General features: G+C 33.5%; 3 protein-coding genes across 3 annotated transcripts; 1 reads left to right on the top strand and 2 right to left on the bottom strand.

Moving 5' to 3' along the window:
- Window positions 1-67: 67 nt before the first annotated feature.
- Window positions 68-14043, bottom strand: LOC120194474 (transcription repressor OFP14-like). Its single transcript, XM_039196776.1, has 4 exons — window positions 14036-14043; window positions 2696-3082; window positions 1947-2486; window positions 68-275 (listed from the first exon to the last, which is right to left on the bottom strand). Exons 2-4 carry the CDS (start codon window positions 3076-3078, stop codon window positions 68-70), a joined length of 1131 nt encoding a protein of 376 aa, XP_039052707.1. The 5' UTR covers window positions 3079-3082; window positions 14036-14043.
- Window positions 9800-11078, bottom strand: LOC120193986 (pyridoxal 5'-phosphate synthase-like subunit PDX1.2). The gene has a single exon (XM_039196394.1). It carries the CDS (start codon window positions 10884-10886, stop codon window positions 10002-10004), a length of 885 nt encoding a protein of 294 aa, XP_039052325.1. The 5' UTR covers window positions 10887-11078; the 3' UTR covers window positions 9800-10001.
- LOC120193982 lies at window positions 13833-15593 on the top strand. The gene has a single exon (XM_039196391.1). It carries the CDS (start codon window positions 13901-13903, stop codon window positions 15431-15433), a length of 1533 nt encoding a protein of 510 aa, XP_039052322.1. The 5' UTR covers window positions 13833-13900; the 3' UTR covers window positions 15434-15593.
- Window positions 15594-16902: the final 1309 nt, after the last annotated feature.

Genomic DNA, 16902 nt, shown 5'->3' on the forward strand with positions numbered 1-16902 from the left:
TTCAAGATAAGCAGGCGCCAATTTTTTATGGCAATAATCAATACACAAAAAGAAGCTTCTTTTATTCTCAAGAAACAATACAAGAACTCTGGGAGAAACGCAAATGAATCTGGGAGATGTACAGGTGGATGAAGAAAACAGCGGCAGACGATGGTGAAGGCGGAGCGGAAGAAAAGAAGGCTTCAGGATCTTTAGCGAATGATATCAAGGTGGCATGGTGCCGAGGGATGACCGACACATGACGGAGATGAAGAGCAGCAACTAGATTTAATGAACTTGGGATTAAAATTGCAAGAAGATAAATAGAATAGAAACTGATTTTTACTAATCAAGAATGAATCAAAGGTGATTTACCCTTTACAAGTGTAAGGCTTATAAACATTAACAAATTCTTAACCATCTAATAACTATTTGTTTCATTCAACAGCGAGAGGTAGAGAAAATGAAAAAAGAGAGTTTGAAAACGTTTTACCAAGGAGGTTGAATTTTCGACGTCTTTTACTTTCACTATCAAATAATAAAAGGATCTTTTTATGTGTATTGATTTTCAATATATTTCAAATGTATATCCCTTTAGCTAATATTTAAGTTATAATTTAAATATTTTAATAAACAAAACAATCTTGTTTAGCTTTAAAAGCCGGCATTGAATTCTTTTTATGTCGCGATGAGAATAGTGGATTTTACTGCAAAATTTATTCACTTGGTAGGTAGGTTTAGTACCAAGTCCATCTTTCATGTTACTTTTGCAGTCACCATATCAAACATATTTACTGCGGTTTCCAATACCACCAGTTTAAATGATTAGCCATGTTCTCCTGCCGATTACATTCGGCAATTCATATATTTACATTATATCTTATTTCTATTATCTTAAAAATGTAAATATCCGATTATAAACATTCCTAAATGTTTTAATAAATGTATAGATATACGAATTATTTTTTATTAACTTGATAAATTTAATTGGATAAATTTGGATTATTTAATTTTATTTCTATTTGAACTTAACTTTAAAAATTATATTCAATCCATTTTCAAATTCTTAATAACTGTAGCTGGAACTAGGGGTGTTCAAATCTGGGTATCCGAAGTGTCGGCCACTCGAGTCTTCGGGTAGTTGATTTGTCGACCCGTGTCCCGACCCGGATTTTGCGGGTACCCGGATTTTTTTTTTATTTTCAAATTATTAATTTTAAAAAATATATGTATATTTAAATGTTCGAAACTTCGAATTACATACTCCAAAACATCCGGACATAAAATTTAAAAGTTCGAAATACAAAATCTAATAATCCATAATATAAATAAAACATAAAAATTCATAGCTAACTAGAGTAAATATGAATTATGATAGTCATTAACATCCAATTACTAAACTATCAAAATTTAATCCAATTATGATATTAAATTATAATCACAACCCATTTATATAATTTAATTACCTAGACTATCAAAACTTAATCCAATTATAATCCAATTACAAATAATATCAATATTTATACAAATTATCATGTTAATGGTTTAGTAATTCGATTATATATATATAAACTAACCAGTTACTCGGGTAATCGAAAAACTTAATTTTGTGACCGAGACTTGACCCGGTCGGCGAATCAGGTATTTTTGCACACCCTTGGAACTAAGTATATGTATGTGTCTCCGGGCAATCAATTACCAGCGAACGCACAACTAAGAATATAAGCACAAATATCCGCGAAATCTTACCGAATACCAGAGCAATCTAATGGAGTAACTTTAATTATAAAGAAACCAAGTCCTTCCTTGAATCACTCTCCCATTTGTATCCATAACACCAAGTTCCAGATTGAAAGGAAAAAATTAAAACAGTTTTTAGATCAAAACTATTTATTGAACACAAATTACCTATGTCCCTGTTATTTTTCATTATTTTAAAGCACAACATACAATTGCCAAATCTTTACCTTACATGGCGCCTAGTTCTCCTTGATTTACTGTGATCTTGTACATTATTAGCCTTAAAATGCCGAGTGTTGACCGGAATCTTCATGTCTTTTTGACGCAAATCCACGACCAGGTCAACAAAAGCACTTAAGATGAACTTGTGAGACTTGTTGTCATTCAAGTTCAAGTAACAAAACACGAGCTCTTCCATGAAATCCCAATCGATTTCCGAATGATGTTTCAGTCTCGCTTCCACAATTTCTTGCATGGAACGTCGGAAATCATCGTACGGACTCGGAGAATACGTTAACACCGCAATGCATTCGTTCCGGCCTGTGACACCATCACCCTCAACACCGACGTTGCTGTTACAATCGTCGGAAGCAGTAGCGTTGTTGGTTGAAGCCGACGAGGTAGAAGTTGAGCCCATGTTCTCCGAAATCGACATGGTGGTGTTGGTCCCGGCGTTGCTCCCAGCCTTGCCAACAAGCGAATTCGATGACCCTGTCGATACGAAGAACCTGTTGGGACCGAAAAGGTACGAGGGACGATCCATAAACCTCGGAGAATGAAGCAAAAACCCACCAGAGCTTCTTACAAGATGATGATCACCTTCATGGTCTTCTTCTGATCTAACCTGTAAACATCTCTTTTCGTTAACCGTCATCCTCTTCGATATACAGCGACCTGAAATTCTCAAAGAGAAAACGATCCTGTCGATACGAAGAACCTGTTGGGACCGAAAAGGTACGAGGGACGATCCATAAACCTCGGAGACTGAAGCAAAAACCCACCAGAGCTTCTTACAAGATGATGATCACCTTCATGGTCTTCTTCTGATCTAACCTGTAAACATCTCTTTTCGTTAACCTCGTCATCCTCTTCGATATACAGCGACCTGAAATTCTCAAAGAGAAAACGATCAACATCCGCAAGCGTGGCTGCATCATCATTATTATCGTCATTGGTTCCTTGATGAACGTGATTTCTAGTGGGAGTGACTGCAAAAGATAAGGTTCTGGGATGTCTGCACCCTTTGAGGATCCATTTTTTGGAAGAAGAGACTGATTTTGAAGGGAATTGAATATTTGGTGAGGTACTTTTGATTTTGGAGAGGTAATCCTGGAGAGATTTTTGAAGTTTCTTCGACATTTTCCTTTTCCTTTTCTTCAAGCTATTAGGTTTATCCAAGTATAAAAGGCCATAGCCCGATATTCACTAGATGCAGTGTAACAATATATACTCTATTTGAAAATTTGGTGAGATTTGGCAAATTAGGTAGGGTATTACTAAATAATGAGAGATTTACTCTACTCAAGATTGAGAGCAGAATTTCATAGTAGATACGAAAGACATTTTATTGGGTGGTTGTGATTTGGCTATAGATTTTATGGGAAGTAGAAAACATTCAATTGGGATTTCTCATATATAATTAAGATTTTATAGTTTACTTCCATTTGGAAAGGAATTTAAAGATGCAATTCATTCAAAATCTGCATTTAATTTGGGAGGTTTCCTTATTAATGTTTGTGGTTATTCATTTGTGAAAGTGTAATAGAAGTCCTTGTATTATATTTAAAAGTTTACTTTAGTCCCTCTATTAAAAAGAGGAACATTCCGATCCTTATATTATATCTAAAAATTCAATTTTGTCTTTCTACTATAGAAGTGACTTTTTAGTCCCGATATATTTGAAAAGTGAATATTTCGGTTCCACAATTTAAAGTTCTAGTAGACTCAAGTATTTTGGTTCAAGCACTCTTAAAGTCCCTGCCAATTTTAAAATTGAGCAAATTTGATCCTTCTTGAAAAAGAGAGAGTAGTTTATTCCATGTACATTTTAAAAATGAGTAAATAAGAACGATCTATGATGGTGTTCATCTTGTCCACCAATACATGTCCAACTGTGGTTGGATAAATTGTTAGGCAAATCCTCATCAAACTTTGCCAGATGGGTAGTGTCAGCCATGGGAGATGAAAGTTCTCGATGAAACCACCAAACGATACGATCTCAAATACTCAGCTGAATTTTCTGTAGGGGAATTGAAAACGTAATTCACGAGGATGCTCCAACTGAAAATATAGGACTACAATATGACCATGATCAAAATGCAGTTTGATAATTGGCCACTGGTTCACACGGTAAAAGGATCCTAGATTCATATATATATGTAATTATATATTTACACTCAAATAACCAACAAAGCTGAATGGAAAATCCAGTTTTTCTTATACAAGAAATGCTGCACACGAAACTGTTTCAATATCTATTCACAAGCATGACTCTGGGATACGTGAATCTTTCAGCTTTCACTCATCTCTTCCGATCCAATGCATTCGAGCTCGTTTCCAGCATCCATCGCTTCCAACTTCGTTTCTAGTAAAATGAAAACAAGTTTAAGAAACATGGTGATTTATTATTTTTCTTTTCGAGAGAGGGAAGGGAATTATTTCTGATTACGGTTTGGAAACACAAATACGGCCTTTTTTATTAAACACAATAACGGTGAAAATAAACTACGTATTAAATGTTTAAATATGATTAGCATATTATGTGTAATTTGTTTATGCTTACACCACTAATTGCAGGAGATACAGGCATCAGGCATGCATGAACTATTAGCTTATTAGCTCTGTTCGTACCTGAGGCTGAGGAGAGCAGTTTTGGCGGATGATAGTTTGATTGATTCTATGTATCACAATTTCGCATAAGACTTTTGCCTGTTGAACATCGTAATGGAAAGAATTCAGAGATTAAAATCATAAAACATGATGAAATAATATTATATTTTTATCTTTCGTGTCCGTTTTATGGTCTATGTTTAGATTCATGATAGTCTTACCAAGAAAACAAAATATTTTGGGGAAATCTAACATTACACCAAACATATGATAAGATGCAAATCTTGAAGTCTAATTTACCTCAAATTTCTGGAAGGTACCATTTTAGTACTTTGAGGAGAAGCTATCTAAAAATTAAAGCTTCAAGAAAACATTCAAATTTATAATAGACTAAGGGTCTAATTATACATTTAGTCCCTCTACAATGTTATAATTAAAGACGTAATTCCTCTATTTTCGGTAATAAAGAGAGAGTGGCAATTTACATTGCAACAAATCTTGGCCTAGTCATCTACAAATCAAGTCAAATGCAAGAATTTCCCAATATCCTTATGCTAGAGTGTCGAAATGTTGAAACAATATTTGATGAAGCACTTGATATTATATTTGTACCATAAATAGGAACAGACTATAGAGTTCTACAAAATCAAAGGTCTCAACGTACCTCTGCTTTTGCATGACTGAGATATGTTTCACAATGCAGTCGCAGAACTGCTCCATGAAATCGTAACAAGATGTTCTCTTTTGCTCCACCATAAGACCTTCAACCTGCATAACCATCCACAAATGTTAAATTTGGAGATATCTGCACTCAAGATAATTGTCGATAATCTTGCATAAATTATTAAATTCCAACTTAGTTGCACATTGATCCAAGTAATTAAAGCCTATAGTCAAATTACATGCAATGGTTCAAGTTGGGAATTATAGGTGGTTAGACCACCTAATTGCTAATGCTCATTGAAAGCAAACATCGTACCGTTGTAATCTTCTTATACTAAAAAACGTACCGTATTAAAACTCGATATAGTCGGCCAAAACAAGTAACAACTGAAGGCAACATAACTTAGCAAACAAAACTGGGGGGAAAATAACTAATATTAAAAGTTCATCACCGTTGGGCAACCGAAACTGTATACTCCAGAAAATGCCAACATAAATAAAACAAGCAAACATATTTTCTGGGGGCTTTGCCTGATGAACAATACTTTATTCTTGAAAAGTAAAGCAATAAGATCATCAAATACTAATTATTAAAGTTGGTAGTATAGACCATAGACATAAAACATCGTACATAATAATTATGAAACTCAAGTTTCAGGTTTTGAAACATCGTAAATCATTGAGCGAAAAGGGGGAAAGGCCGAATTACAGTCGAAGTAGTTACCCTGCTGTAAGCATTTTCATCGACACCGTTCATGAGAAGATCAGCAACATCTTCTTCAAATACTCCCCCCCAGCATTTCTTTTCTTCTTTATCGTCTCCAGTCTCATCTTAATCATCTTTATAGCCGATTTGTTAACCCAACAAAACATGGAAAAATCAATCAAAACAATAAAATAAATAAACCAAGGTATCAAAATTTCATGCAAAGAATGAAATAAGCAAGAAAAAATATGGGTTTTGTATGCCTAACCATTTTGAATAGAACTTCGACTTAACCACCAAGTCAAACATCTTGTGAATCAAAATTGAAAGGCAGGCTGCTTTCTTTTTTCGTTTTTATTGGAGAATGAAATGATGTGTTGAAAGAAGAGAAGATCTGTGACCAGATTTATAATAACAAAAACCAAAGAAGCAAAGGAAAGCTCTTTTTAAAAGGCAAAAAGCAATATTTTCAGATAAAAGTTCCCAGGAAAGTTATTCAGTTAAAGGGAAAGAAAATGCCAGACGATAATAAGGAGACAGGTAGTGTAAAATGGGAGTGTATATAGCGAAGAAAAAGAAGCTGAAACGAAAGGAATTTGAGAGGTTTTCTCTATTGAAGAAGAGAATAGGAAAGGTTCTGTTTAAAGACAATGTAAAAAAAAAGGAAGAATGAAGACTATATGAACTTGCGCCATTTCTAATTATCGAATATTTATATCTATACTATTATTAAAGATTTGAAGCCTATTACTATGATAGTATTATATTGACTTAACACCGATTTAATTGTAAAATAAAAAAAAATCATATTTAAATTATATAAAAATAATGAAATAATAATTTTATATGGCATCATAATAATTACATGGATATTAGAAATCCATTTTTAAAAGAATACTAAAAAAATGTTCACAATTTATTACCCTAAAAACATAATTTTGTAAAGATTATATCTATTAAAATTTAATTTGGTTGATAAACTAAAATCACATATCATTAATATTTTTAAAATTACATCTTGTTAGATTTTAATTGAGCAAATAATTTTTAAATTGTATGGATTAAAAATGTTGACAATTAATTAAAAAAAACATTTAAAATTAAGCCGAATAAAAATATTGATATTTATCAATTTAATTTTTAAAAGATCTGGTGATAATTATATGGGATAAAAATATTGATAATTATAGTTTTAATTATTTAAAAATATATATATATATATTATTTTTTAATATACATGGGATAATATTTTCAAATCTAACATGATATTATTTTTAAAATTTAATAAGGATATTAACTTCCGAATTAAATATTTTATATTGGATTTTTTATAATTTTATAATATATAATTTTACGCATATTTTTTATTTTAAAAATTAGAATATATTATTCCAAAATCTTTGTTATAATATTTTTTTCTAATGTATACGATTTAAAATGGAAGAACATTATTTATTAATGTGTAGTTTTTGTTATGTAGGTTATTTTAAACATACATTGAGGATGATTGATAGTTTTTATTTTTGATTATAAAATTGAAAATTATTTTAAATATTTTTTAGTTAATATGTAGTTTTTGTTATGCTTGTAAATCTTCATTGTAATTTTGGATATTTTTAGTTTTAATAAAATTAGTGACTTTCTATAAAAAAAACCCTTACTATATATATATATTGAAAAAAAATCCTTACTATACATTGACAATATAACTTAAAGCCCTAATTCTACTCTCTGACTCTTCATATTTATAACATGCAGACGATTGTGAAACTCAAAGATCCATCAATGGATACCATTCCTTACCAGCAAAAATGATTAACGCCCATTTTGGAAAGAAAAATGGAGGGCGAAAAAGCATTGTTACTATCACCCATGGCCAAGCGCATAAATATTAAGAATATCCATGAACAGGTCAACCGTGAATACCGATCACACATTGGTAATCACTACCAAAAACATCTCAACAGGATAATGAGAAAATGGAACAAGTAGTCTTCTGGATCCACCAAGTCCCCTCGAACCAATCTTTCTAAGTTGAGGTTTCGCGGTAAATGACCACTGTAAATAAAATAACGTTGTGATCGATGCTGCTGGCTCAGTCGCTAGCGTCATTACTTGCCTTCCTACTGACCGTAGCATCAATGGCATCAGAGACTGCAATAGATATAAGATTATCAATAGGAATGCTTGTTTTAATGGCAGATATATGCACACTTGTTAGAGCAGCTTTAATAATTATTTCACTCAAATCAAATAAATAAATAAATAAAATAGGAAAAACGAATAAAAACAGTGATTGGGAGAGTACATACATTACCATGATTTTCACTCAAATTCAATAAAAAAAAGGAAAAACAAATAAAAACAGTGATTGGGAGAGTGCATTACCGTGATTTTCACCCAGATAATAAATAAAATTGTCTTGTGGAAAAATAAAAAGGATTTTGAAGGTTTGATTTAAAGAAAACAGATTCGGTAAAGTTGGTTGATCGAAGAAGAATAGGGAATCTTGGTTGTTGATGAACAATTGATTGATTCTTAGCTATCAATCTTCAGCTAATTTTCATTAACATCGAAAAGAAGAGAATATAAGAGAAATCTCAATGAAAAATCTAACATCTAATCATGATCTCTGTTATCTATTTATAAAGATAATTACTTGCTTACAAAGTAAACTTGTATAGTAAGTATTATACTTAAAGTATATTTCATAAAATACAATATATTTCCTACTTTTAACTAAACAAGATTTTTATTTTCTTTAAATAACTTATATCAGATCCAATTTAAATTAAACTCTAACACGTTCCTAAATTTTTAAAGAGTCAAATCCGCTGCAAAACTGTTAAAGAATGGCTGCTGCAACGACTGAGAAACCCAAGCTCCTGGATGAATAGTAGAAAACCCAATGGACTGGGGCATCGATGTTTTATGGGAATGTTCTGTTGTCAGGGAACTTTTTCGATTTCATCAAACATATTGATTTAACTTCACAATCTTGTCGAGTTGCTTGTTATAACACCCATAAAGGCCTAAACAATGTGCTAACACAGTAAAATAAATACGGTACTGTCTGACACTAGTTAAGGTATCGTGATTAGAGGACATATTTTTGCTTCTCCAGGTCATTAGGAACAGCTGGGACTGCAGACTTGAGACAGAAGCCAAGCATCATATTACTTTAAAACGGAATTAGATTGTGGAACATGAGAAATCTACTTTCTCGTTAATGTAGGAAAATGGGATATTCCAACATTCACTGTCGCTTCACTAGTTCCGGTCTATGGCTTAATCTCAATCATGTTTTTCTCATGGTAAAAGAACTTGCTAGATCCAAAGGTAAAGTTTTCAAGGCTAATTTCTCAGTATTTATCCTAATTAAAGCAATATATATTCAGTGCCTCAGTGGATGAAGCGGAAGCAGAGATGCTGTTAAATGAGCTAGGAGCCATAAGGTGAACAAAAAAAAAGGGAGGGCAACACATGAGCATGTATCGTTTCCATTAAGAAGCATAGACCATTGAAAATGATCCATTGTATGACTATACGACTGGAATCTATCTGTCTTTGACTATTTTTTCTCTCAAAAGTATCCGTATCTGACATCTCTAGACATGGTATAGACGAGGCGAAAATATAAGAGGAAAATTATAAAATTTCAAAGTGATAAAAATAGATTATCAATACACAGAAAAAATAAAAAATATAAATAAATTTAAAATTCCAGGGGCGACTGCCCCTTGTTCATCCCTGGGTATAGATGTATCACCCTCCACATAAGAAAAAAAACTTCTAAAAATTTGAGAAATGTAAAGAAATATCGCATCAATCTCATCAACAAATAAGAAGTGAGAAATGTAATTAAATGAACAGTTTGACATGTTGACTGAGGAAATCAATTTATTCTGCAGTTATATCCTCAAAGAGTTCAACAAGTAAAACATAGCATAACTAAATCACCATCTTAAAAAAAAGTAAAAGAGCAACAGCGGCAAGGGAAACAAAGATACAATCATACGCGCAACAAGAAGCAAGAAGATACATTGCTTGATCAGGCTCCTCCTTCCGTAAAGGGTTCCATCCTTTACTCAGTGACATTAAGGCCAGCAATTTCCTCCTCCAATCCACAACTATTCTCCACCAACACATGAGGATCATTGTAATGCCTAACTGCTTCCACAATTCCTCGAAGACGCTTATACGGATCCAAACAGTTGCTGAACACTTCTGATCCCACGAAGACACCATCACAACCCAACTGCATCATCAATGCAGCATCTGCTGGAGTCACAATTCCACCAGCAGCAAAATGCACAACGGGCAGTCTTCCCATTTGCTTGGTTTGGGCGACCAAATCATAAGGGGCAGCAATTTTCTTTGAAAATGCGAAAACTTCATCTTCATCCATGTTATTCAAGATCCTGATTTCACTCATCACGGACCTAACGTTTTTCACCGTTTCGACAATGTTACCAGTCCCCAACAAGTCCCCCTGAGTTCTAATCATGGCAGCCCCTTCCCTCACTCTCCTTAACGCTTCCCCGAGGTTCCTGCAGCCGCAAATGAAAGGGGATCTAAAATTATGCTTGTTAATGAAATTATCTTCATCGGCTATAGCTAAAACCTCGTTCTCGTCAATGTAATCGACTCCTACTCGTTCGAGAATCTGGGCTTCGACGAAGTGGCCGACGCGGGAACGAGCCATGGCGGGGATTGAGACGGCACGTTTTATTTGTTTGATGATAGAAGGATCGGGCATGCACGAAATGCCTCGGCGGTTGGGTTCGGTGATAATTACACAACAGGCGCCGGCTTCCTCGGCAAGTTTGGCTTGGCTGATGGTCGACGCTTCGACAATGGTGCCGCCACGGAGCATTTGAGCAAGCCCTGATTTAATAGAGAATGGGCTCTTCTTGGCGTCAGTGATTGCCGTGTTGTTGTAGAGTGTCACGGTTCCGTCTTCTGCCATGGCTGCCGAATTCTTGTGGCTATGCTTCAATTGAAGTAGCGGAGGCGAAAAGTTTATTTCGGTTTCCTTTTGTTTTTGAGCTCTGCAAGTTGATTTGATGATCGGAATTTGATGAGAAATTAAAGAGAGGATGGGCTGTTGGCGTTTGGTTAGTTTGAGAAGTTTCGATGAAGATTCGTAGGTGTTGGTTCAGTTTTAGTCGGTGTGAAGAATTTTATAGAAGCTTCTCCTCCAGTTTTGGCTCCACGTTCAGAATAACCAATTCTTATTTACAGCAATACTAGTTTTTTTTCAACATTTTCCAATTACGGGGATTTCTTTTCTCTTTTTTGAAAACAAAATATAATTAGTGACATTTATTGAAAAGCATCGGTAAAATTTATAAACAGTCACAAAAGATTTTAGATTGATTTTACTTATTATTAAAATTTAAAAAATAATAAAATAGGCATTAAACTTTGAACTTTGTTAAAAAATAAATAACGGTATTAAATGTTATTAAAAGATGAATAACATACTTAATTAATAAACAAAATATCTTATTTAACTCCTCAATCATAGCTAAAATTTCATTCTAATATTTTTCAACATTTTTAAGTAGTAATTCTAAAAAATAATTTTTTTAATTATATAAAAATAAATTATTTTTAAAATTAAAAAATATTTTCAAAAAAAATCAGTTATTAAGCAATAAAATTAATTTTTTTATTAATAAAAAATTATTTTATAACTAATTATTTATTTAATTATTTTTGTTTTTTTAAAATAAAAAATTTATAATTTTCAACGTTCACAAATTTATATTACTATCAAATAATAAAGTTATTTTTTTATTAATAATGTGATTAAAACATTTAACTTTTAGTTAACAAATTTAAATCTAATTTAAAAATCATACATCTATAATTTTATGATATCATATCAAATAATTTTTAATTTATATGGTACAAATTTAATATTTATAATATAAAATTAAAAGATGATTTTTATTTTGTCTATATCTATTTTATTTTCAGTTTAATGAATCTAATAAGAATTATTTCAATTAAAATTAGGAGTAAAATTAAATTTTAGCTATATATGAATGGTCATATTAGATATTTCTTAATGGTTTTGTGCCCGTTTTGTAACAAAGTTAAAACTTAATATTCATTATATAACTTTTAAAAGTCAAATGCTCAAAAAGATAATTTTGATTTAGTTTAATGACCATTTGTAAATTTTACACTATAAAATTAGTGATGAATTGCTATGAATGACATACATTATAGAATTTTCCTTCATTAGACCATTTAATTCACCCACTATATAGTTGTATTATTTATTTTTTTGTATGATCACCATTATCCTATCTATTGATCGACTAATTCGGATCGGGTAAAGACAAAGGCTACCCTCCCAACCCAGTTTACTCCATTCATAATCTCCAGGATTCGAACTCCTAACCTTGCTTAAGTGATCTAGTTTCTCATCCCACTAGATCAGCCGGTTGTTTATATATAGTTGTATTATTCTTATTTCATTATTTAGCATATTATTTATACTATTCCGTTTGATTTATTTTGTTACAAGTTTATTGTTTAATTGATCTATCTAAGAATATATACTATAAAAATAAATTATGTTCTATTTGAGAATTTAAATTTTATTTATATAAATTATAAAAATAAAATGTATATAATATAAAAGGATAAAATAATATTATTGAATGTTCGGACCTTATTAGAATTCTCCCAGATTGGGCTGCGCTACGCCGAACGGTTGTTGTTGATAGCCTACTTTCAAATTAAACCCAATTTATATTAAACCTATTAATATTTTAAAATCTAATTAATTTTAAACTAAATAAAATATATCTAAGTTAATTAAAAAATATATAAACTCCAAAATTATTTGGAAAGAATTTTTTTTCTAAAATATAAACCTAATTAATTTTATGTTTGTTGGTTAATTTCCGTTCATTTACGTCTGTGCATTTGTGTTCGTTTATTATTTTAACAAACAAACATGAACGAACGCAAGCAAACTACATTAATTAATGAATGAACACAAAAAATAAATTTCGTTCGTTTAATTGTTCGTGTTCTTTTGTTTGTTCGACTAAACTTAAATGAACAAACATGAACTAACCCAAATTCATGTTAGTTTGGTTAGTTTATGAGCTAAAACATTCGAATAATGGGTGGATTCATTTTCTTATTTGATGATTTCTATTCAAGAAGGGGCAGGGAAGGGGAAGCTTTGGATCGAAGCGTCGAAGTTTTTATTGCGATATAAATAAGTTAAGAGTTAGGACTTGGGAGATGAACGGAATATTGGGGAGACGGACAACTGCGGCGGAGTTACAGGTGCACCATCAGAGGCAATATTCTGATAGTTTCTCCTAAACAATGTCGAATGGAAGATGGCTCCGGTCTGCTGGTTTTCAGCGTCTTCATTCTTCTAACAACCGTCTTCCTCCTCTTCAGGTTCTCGCAGATTCTTTGTTTGTGGTCTTTATCTTCTTCTTCTTTTTAATTTGGTGTACGTTTGGTCCCGGATAATGCGCGGGAAAATGTGCGCAATATGAAAATAGCAATGTCCTTGATTCATATAGAATTGATATATTTAGTAAGAATAAACTGACAATCTAATTATGTAGTTTTAAGTCTTCAACCTTCCATTCATTCTTGGGAAAGGAATGCCTTCCACGCCACAACAACTGCAATCACATAGTTATGGCCTCCCTCTCCTTTTCTCACTCCGTAAACAGCAACAGAAACAAGCATGCATTCCCTTTTTGCCTTATCTTTCCATTTATATTTCCCGATTCATTCTTATCCTTTCCTTTCCAGATCTCTCGTCGGCGCCAACCATACCTCCGCGCGTTTCTGCTCCCGTTAATCGCTCCTCCATTTTCAACTATTTTTGTTCTTTCCATTTTCCATTTTCCATTTTTTGTTGATAAAAATTCACAACTCAAACAGCGAAAAAAAGCAGTTTTTATTTTTTTCGTCTATATCATTATTGTTATCATGGAACCTGTTACAGGGAAGCCGAGCCTTTTCCGGAATATTCTGGGCCGTGCTCTTCTTTTCGGTGTTTTCATCTTGGTCCTCCGATTCGCATACGTGGTCACAATCACTGGCGAGTCTTGCAATCGAGGTGACTTCTGCTTCTTCTCCATGCGGCAGAGTATCAACCTCGTTATCCCTGATGGAGTCTCTTCCATCGTTGTAAATGACGCCGTTTCACGGTCCGATCCTCGCCGGGAACTCTACACCAGCAAGGAGTGGATCAGGGCAGTCCATTTCTACTCTTCGGTTTTCCAAGATCTGATCACCGATGGTTACCTCTCGCCTCACTCCAAGTCTCTCTGCGTAGAGACTCCTTTAGGACAAGAAGTTTTCGCCTTGAAAGAGATAGGCGTGGTAGATTCCATCGGTATTTTCAAGAAAGCGAACAAGCCTTTGGTGATTAAAGGCGAGGGGCATAAGATGCCGTTCCATGATAATACTTTTGACTTCATATTCACCGGTGGTGACCGCCTCGATGCATCGGCTCGTCCGTCTGATTTTGCAGCGGAAATCGCTCGGACACTGAAACCCGAAGGCTTTGCAGTAGTCCACATCAAGGCAAATGATACATATAGTATGCATTCTTTGCTTGATTTGTTCAGTTATTGCAAATTAGTTAAAATGCTTGATATGGATGGTTTCGTTTCATCAATGCCTTTTGTTAGAGAAATTGTATTGAGAAAAGATACTGGATTTCTTAACCATGGGGGCAAAAAGATTCCTCATGGTATTTCTGGTAATAAGTGCTCGGTTCCGGGGCATAAACGAGAATTAGTCGAGCAGGCAGAGCCGCTTATTGAGGAGGAGCCTTTGAAGCCGTGGATTACCTTGAAAAGGAATATAAAGAATGTGAAGTATTTGCCATCAATGGTTGATATCAGTTACAAGAATAAATATGTGTATATTGATGTTGGTGCTAGGAGTTATGGTTCTAGTATTGGAAGCTGGTTCCGGAAACAATATCCCAAACAGAACAAAACCTTTCATGTCTATGCTATCGAGGCTGACAAGCATTTCCATCAACAATACGATTTGAAGAAGGCGGTTACATTGTTGCCTTACGCTGCATGGGTAAGGAATGAGACGCTGCGGTTTGAGATCAATCGGGATCCTGGCCAGGAAGAAGTGAGTGAGCTTAAGGATAAAGGAAGAGGGATGGGCAGAATACAGCCGGTTAAATCGAGCGGAGGCGAGGTGGATGAGATTCAAGGGTTTGATTTCGCAGAGTGGTTGAAGAACACCGTGACAGAAAACGATTTTGTGGTGATGAAGATGGACGTCGAAGGAACTGAGTTCGACTTGATTCCTCGGCTATTTGAAACAGGTGCAATCTGTTTGATTGACGAGATCTTCCTTGAATGCCATTATAATAGGTGGCAAAGGTGTTGTCCCGGTCAGAGGAGTCCCAAATACAAGAAAAGTTACGGCCAATGCTTGCAACTCTTTACTTCACTCCGAGACAGCGGTGTTCTTGTCCATCAATGGTGGTGACTGGTGAGACTGGCAAGTCATTCGTTTTTAAATTGGATGTAGCTGTAAATCAAAAATTTCCATTTAGTTGATTGTTTCATTGTTCCTGCTTGCTTGTATTCATAGTTTGCACATTTAGACCTGCAAGTGCAAAGTATATATACAATGTTAATCATAGAAAAGGAATGGTATGAGAAAAGGCAGCTATTTTACTTATTTTTCCTGTTTTTTTTATTTTTATTTTTTTATATGCCATTTTACTGAAGCATAAATCGGTTTTCCATGCTTTTGAGACGCACATGGAATAGAGCTGTAAATCTTTTGGGGGTTTATTCAACGTACATTGTAACATTTACAGGAGATGGACCTGCTGGTTGAAGCAGACCGACCTGGCCCAACTGGACAACTAAACATCTAGATTGGATGTCATTCTTTCGCAGAAGGCCGATGACATCGTTCACTTACAATCACGATTGGTTTATTTCCCGAAGTGCTTAAAAGGGCATAACATTATAGCATCTTGTTCTGGATATTGATTTACAAGGATGAAGATAATATGTCAAACTAGTAATTCGACTTCTCCCTAAACACATTGCTAAACCATGGGTTTGTTGAAGCCTTTTTATCCTTCTTCATTTTTATGTTTTGTAAGGAAGGACGCAGCAGTTTGCTGGATGATTCACTGATTGATATGGAACACCATTCCCTTGTTTCTTTTCAATATACTGCCTTCAAGTAATATCAAAGGGAGTGATGGATTTACATGCCTTTCGGCATGCTTTTGTAAAGTTCTACAGCATTGCAATATCGTAATGTTATACATTAGCTTACAGGAAACTAACTACATTAAGGGAAGGAGCTATAATTAAATATTGATAAGGGTCGAAATATTACACTATTTAAGAAAAATATAAAGACTTATTAGGTATTTAAATTCGAAATTCAGCATGAATCAAGCGACCTTAGAGATTAAGAGATTGTTTTATCCTTGAGGTCCCGAGTTCAAGCACGTATGTAGGGGTATGAGCGTTATTTGTCAAATAGTTGAAAGTCTTTGTATAAATATTATTTTGTATTCGCCCTAAATTAAAAAAAAAACTCAAAAGACAACTTCTAATTCATCTAATATTTAAACTTACAAGGACTTAAATTATAATTAAACCAAAAAGTTGAGAACACAAACTTATCATTCTTTAATTCAACCCATACTTGATTAAATATTTAATAAATATTTTTTTTAAATTTAAATATTTATTTTTACATGAACCAAAATACTATTAAATCAAAATTATATAAAATATATAAGTTCCATAAGGGAGCTCCGTCCCTCTACATTTGATTAACATTCATAAACTATAAGTTGAACTGTTTTTATAGTTACTGGAATTAATGGCCTCAGTCACTGTGTTCTTCACATCCAAAACTCAAAAAAAAAAAAAAATCTCATGATGCCAAAGGCGCGCTGATTGACATTAGTGACTCAAACACTC

The sequence above is a fragment of the Hibiscus syriacus genome, unplaced genomic scaffold (assembly GCF_006381635.1).
Source record: "Hibiscus syriacus cultivar Baekdansim isolate YM2019G1 unplaced genomic scaffold, ASM638163v2 tig00116997_pilon, whole genome shotgun sequence".
Classification (NCBI taxonomy): Eukaryota; Viridiplantae; Streptophyta; class Magnoliopsida; order Malvales; family Malvaceae; genus Hibiscus; species Hibiscus syriacus.

Coding starts and splice junctions, on each gene's coding strand:
- LOC120194474 (XM_039196776.1), bottom strand. CDS start 3,078: ATGTCGAAGAAACTTCAAAAATCTCTCCAGGATTACCTCTCCAAAATC. Junction 2,487..2,695: donor TTTTTGCTTCAGTCTCCGAG/GTTTATGGATCG, acceptor TCATTCTCCGAG/GTTTATGGATCGTCCCTCGT. Junction 276..1,946: donor AGAACTAGGCGCCATGTAAG/GTAAAGATTTGG, acceptor TTTAATCCCAAG/TTCATTAAATCTAGTTGCTG.
- LOC120193986 (XM_039196394.1), bottom strand. CDS start 10,886: ATGGCAGAAGACGGAACCGTGACACTCTACAACAACACGGCAATCACT.
- LOC120193982 (XM_039196391.1), top strand. CDS start 13,901: ATGGAACCTGTTACAGGGAAGCCGAGCCTTTTCCGGAATATTCTGGGC.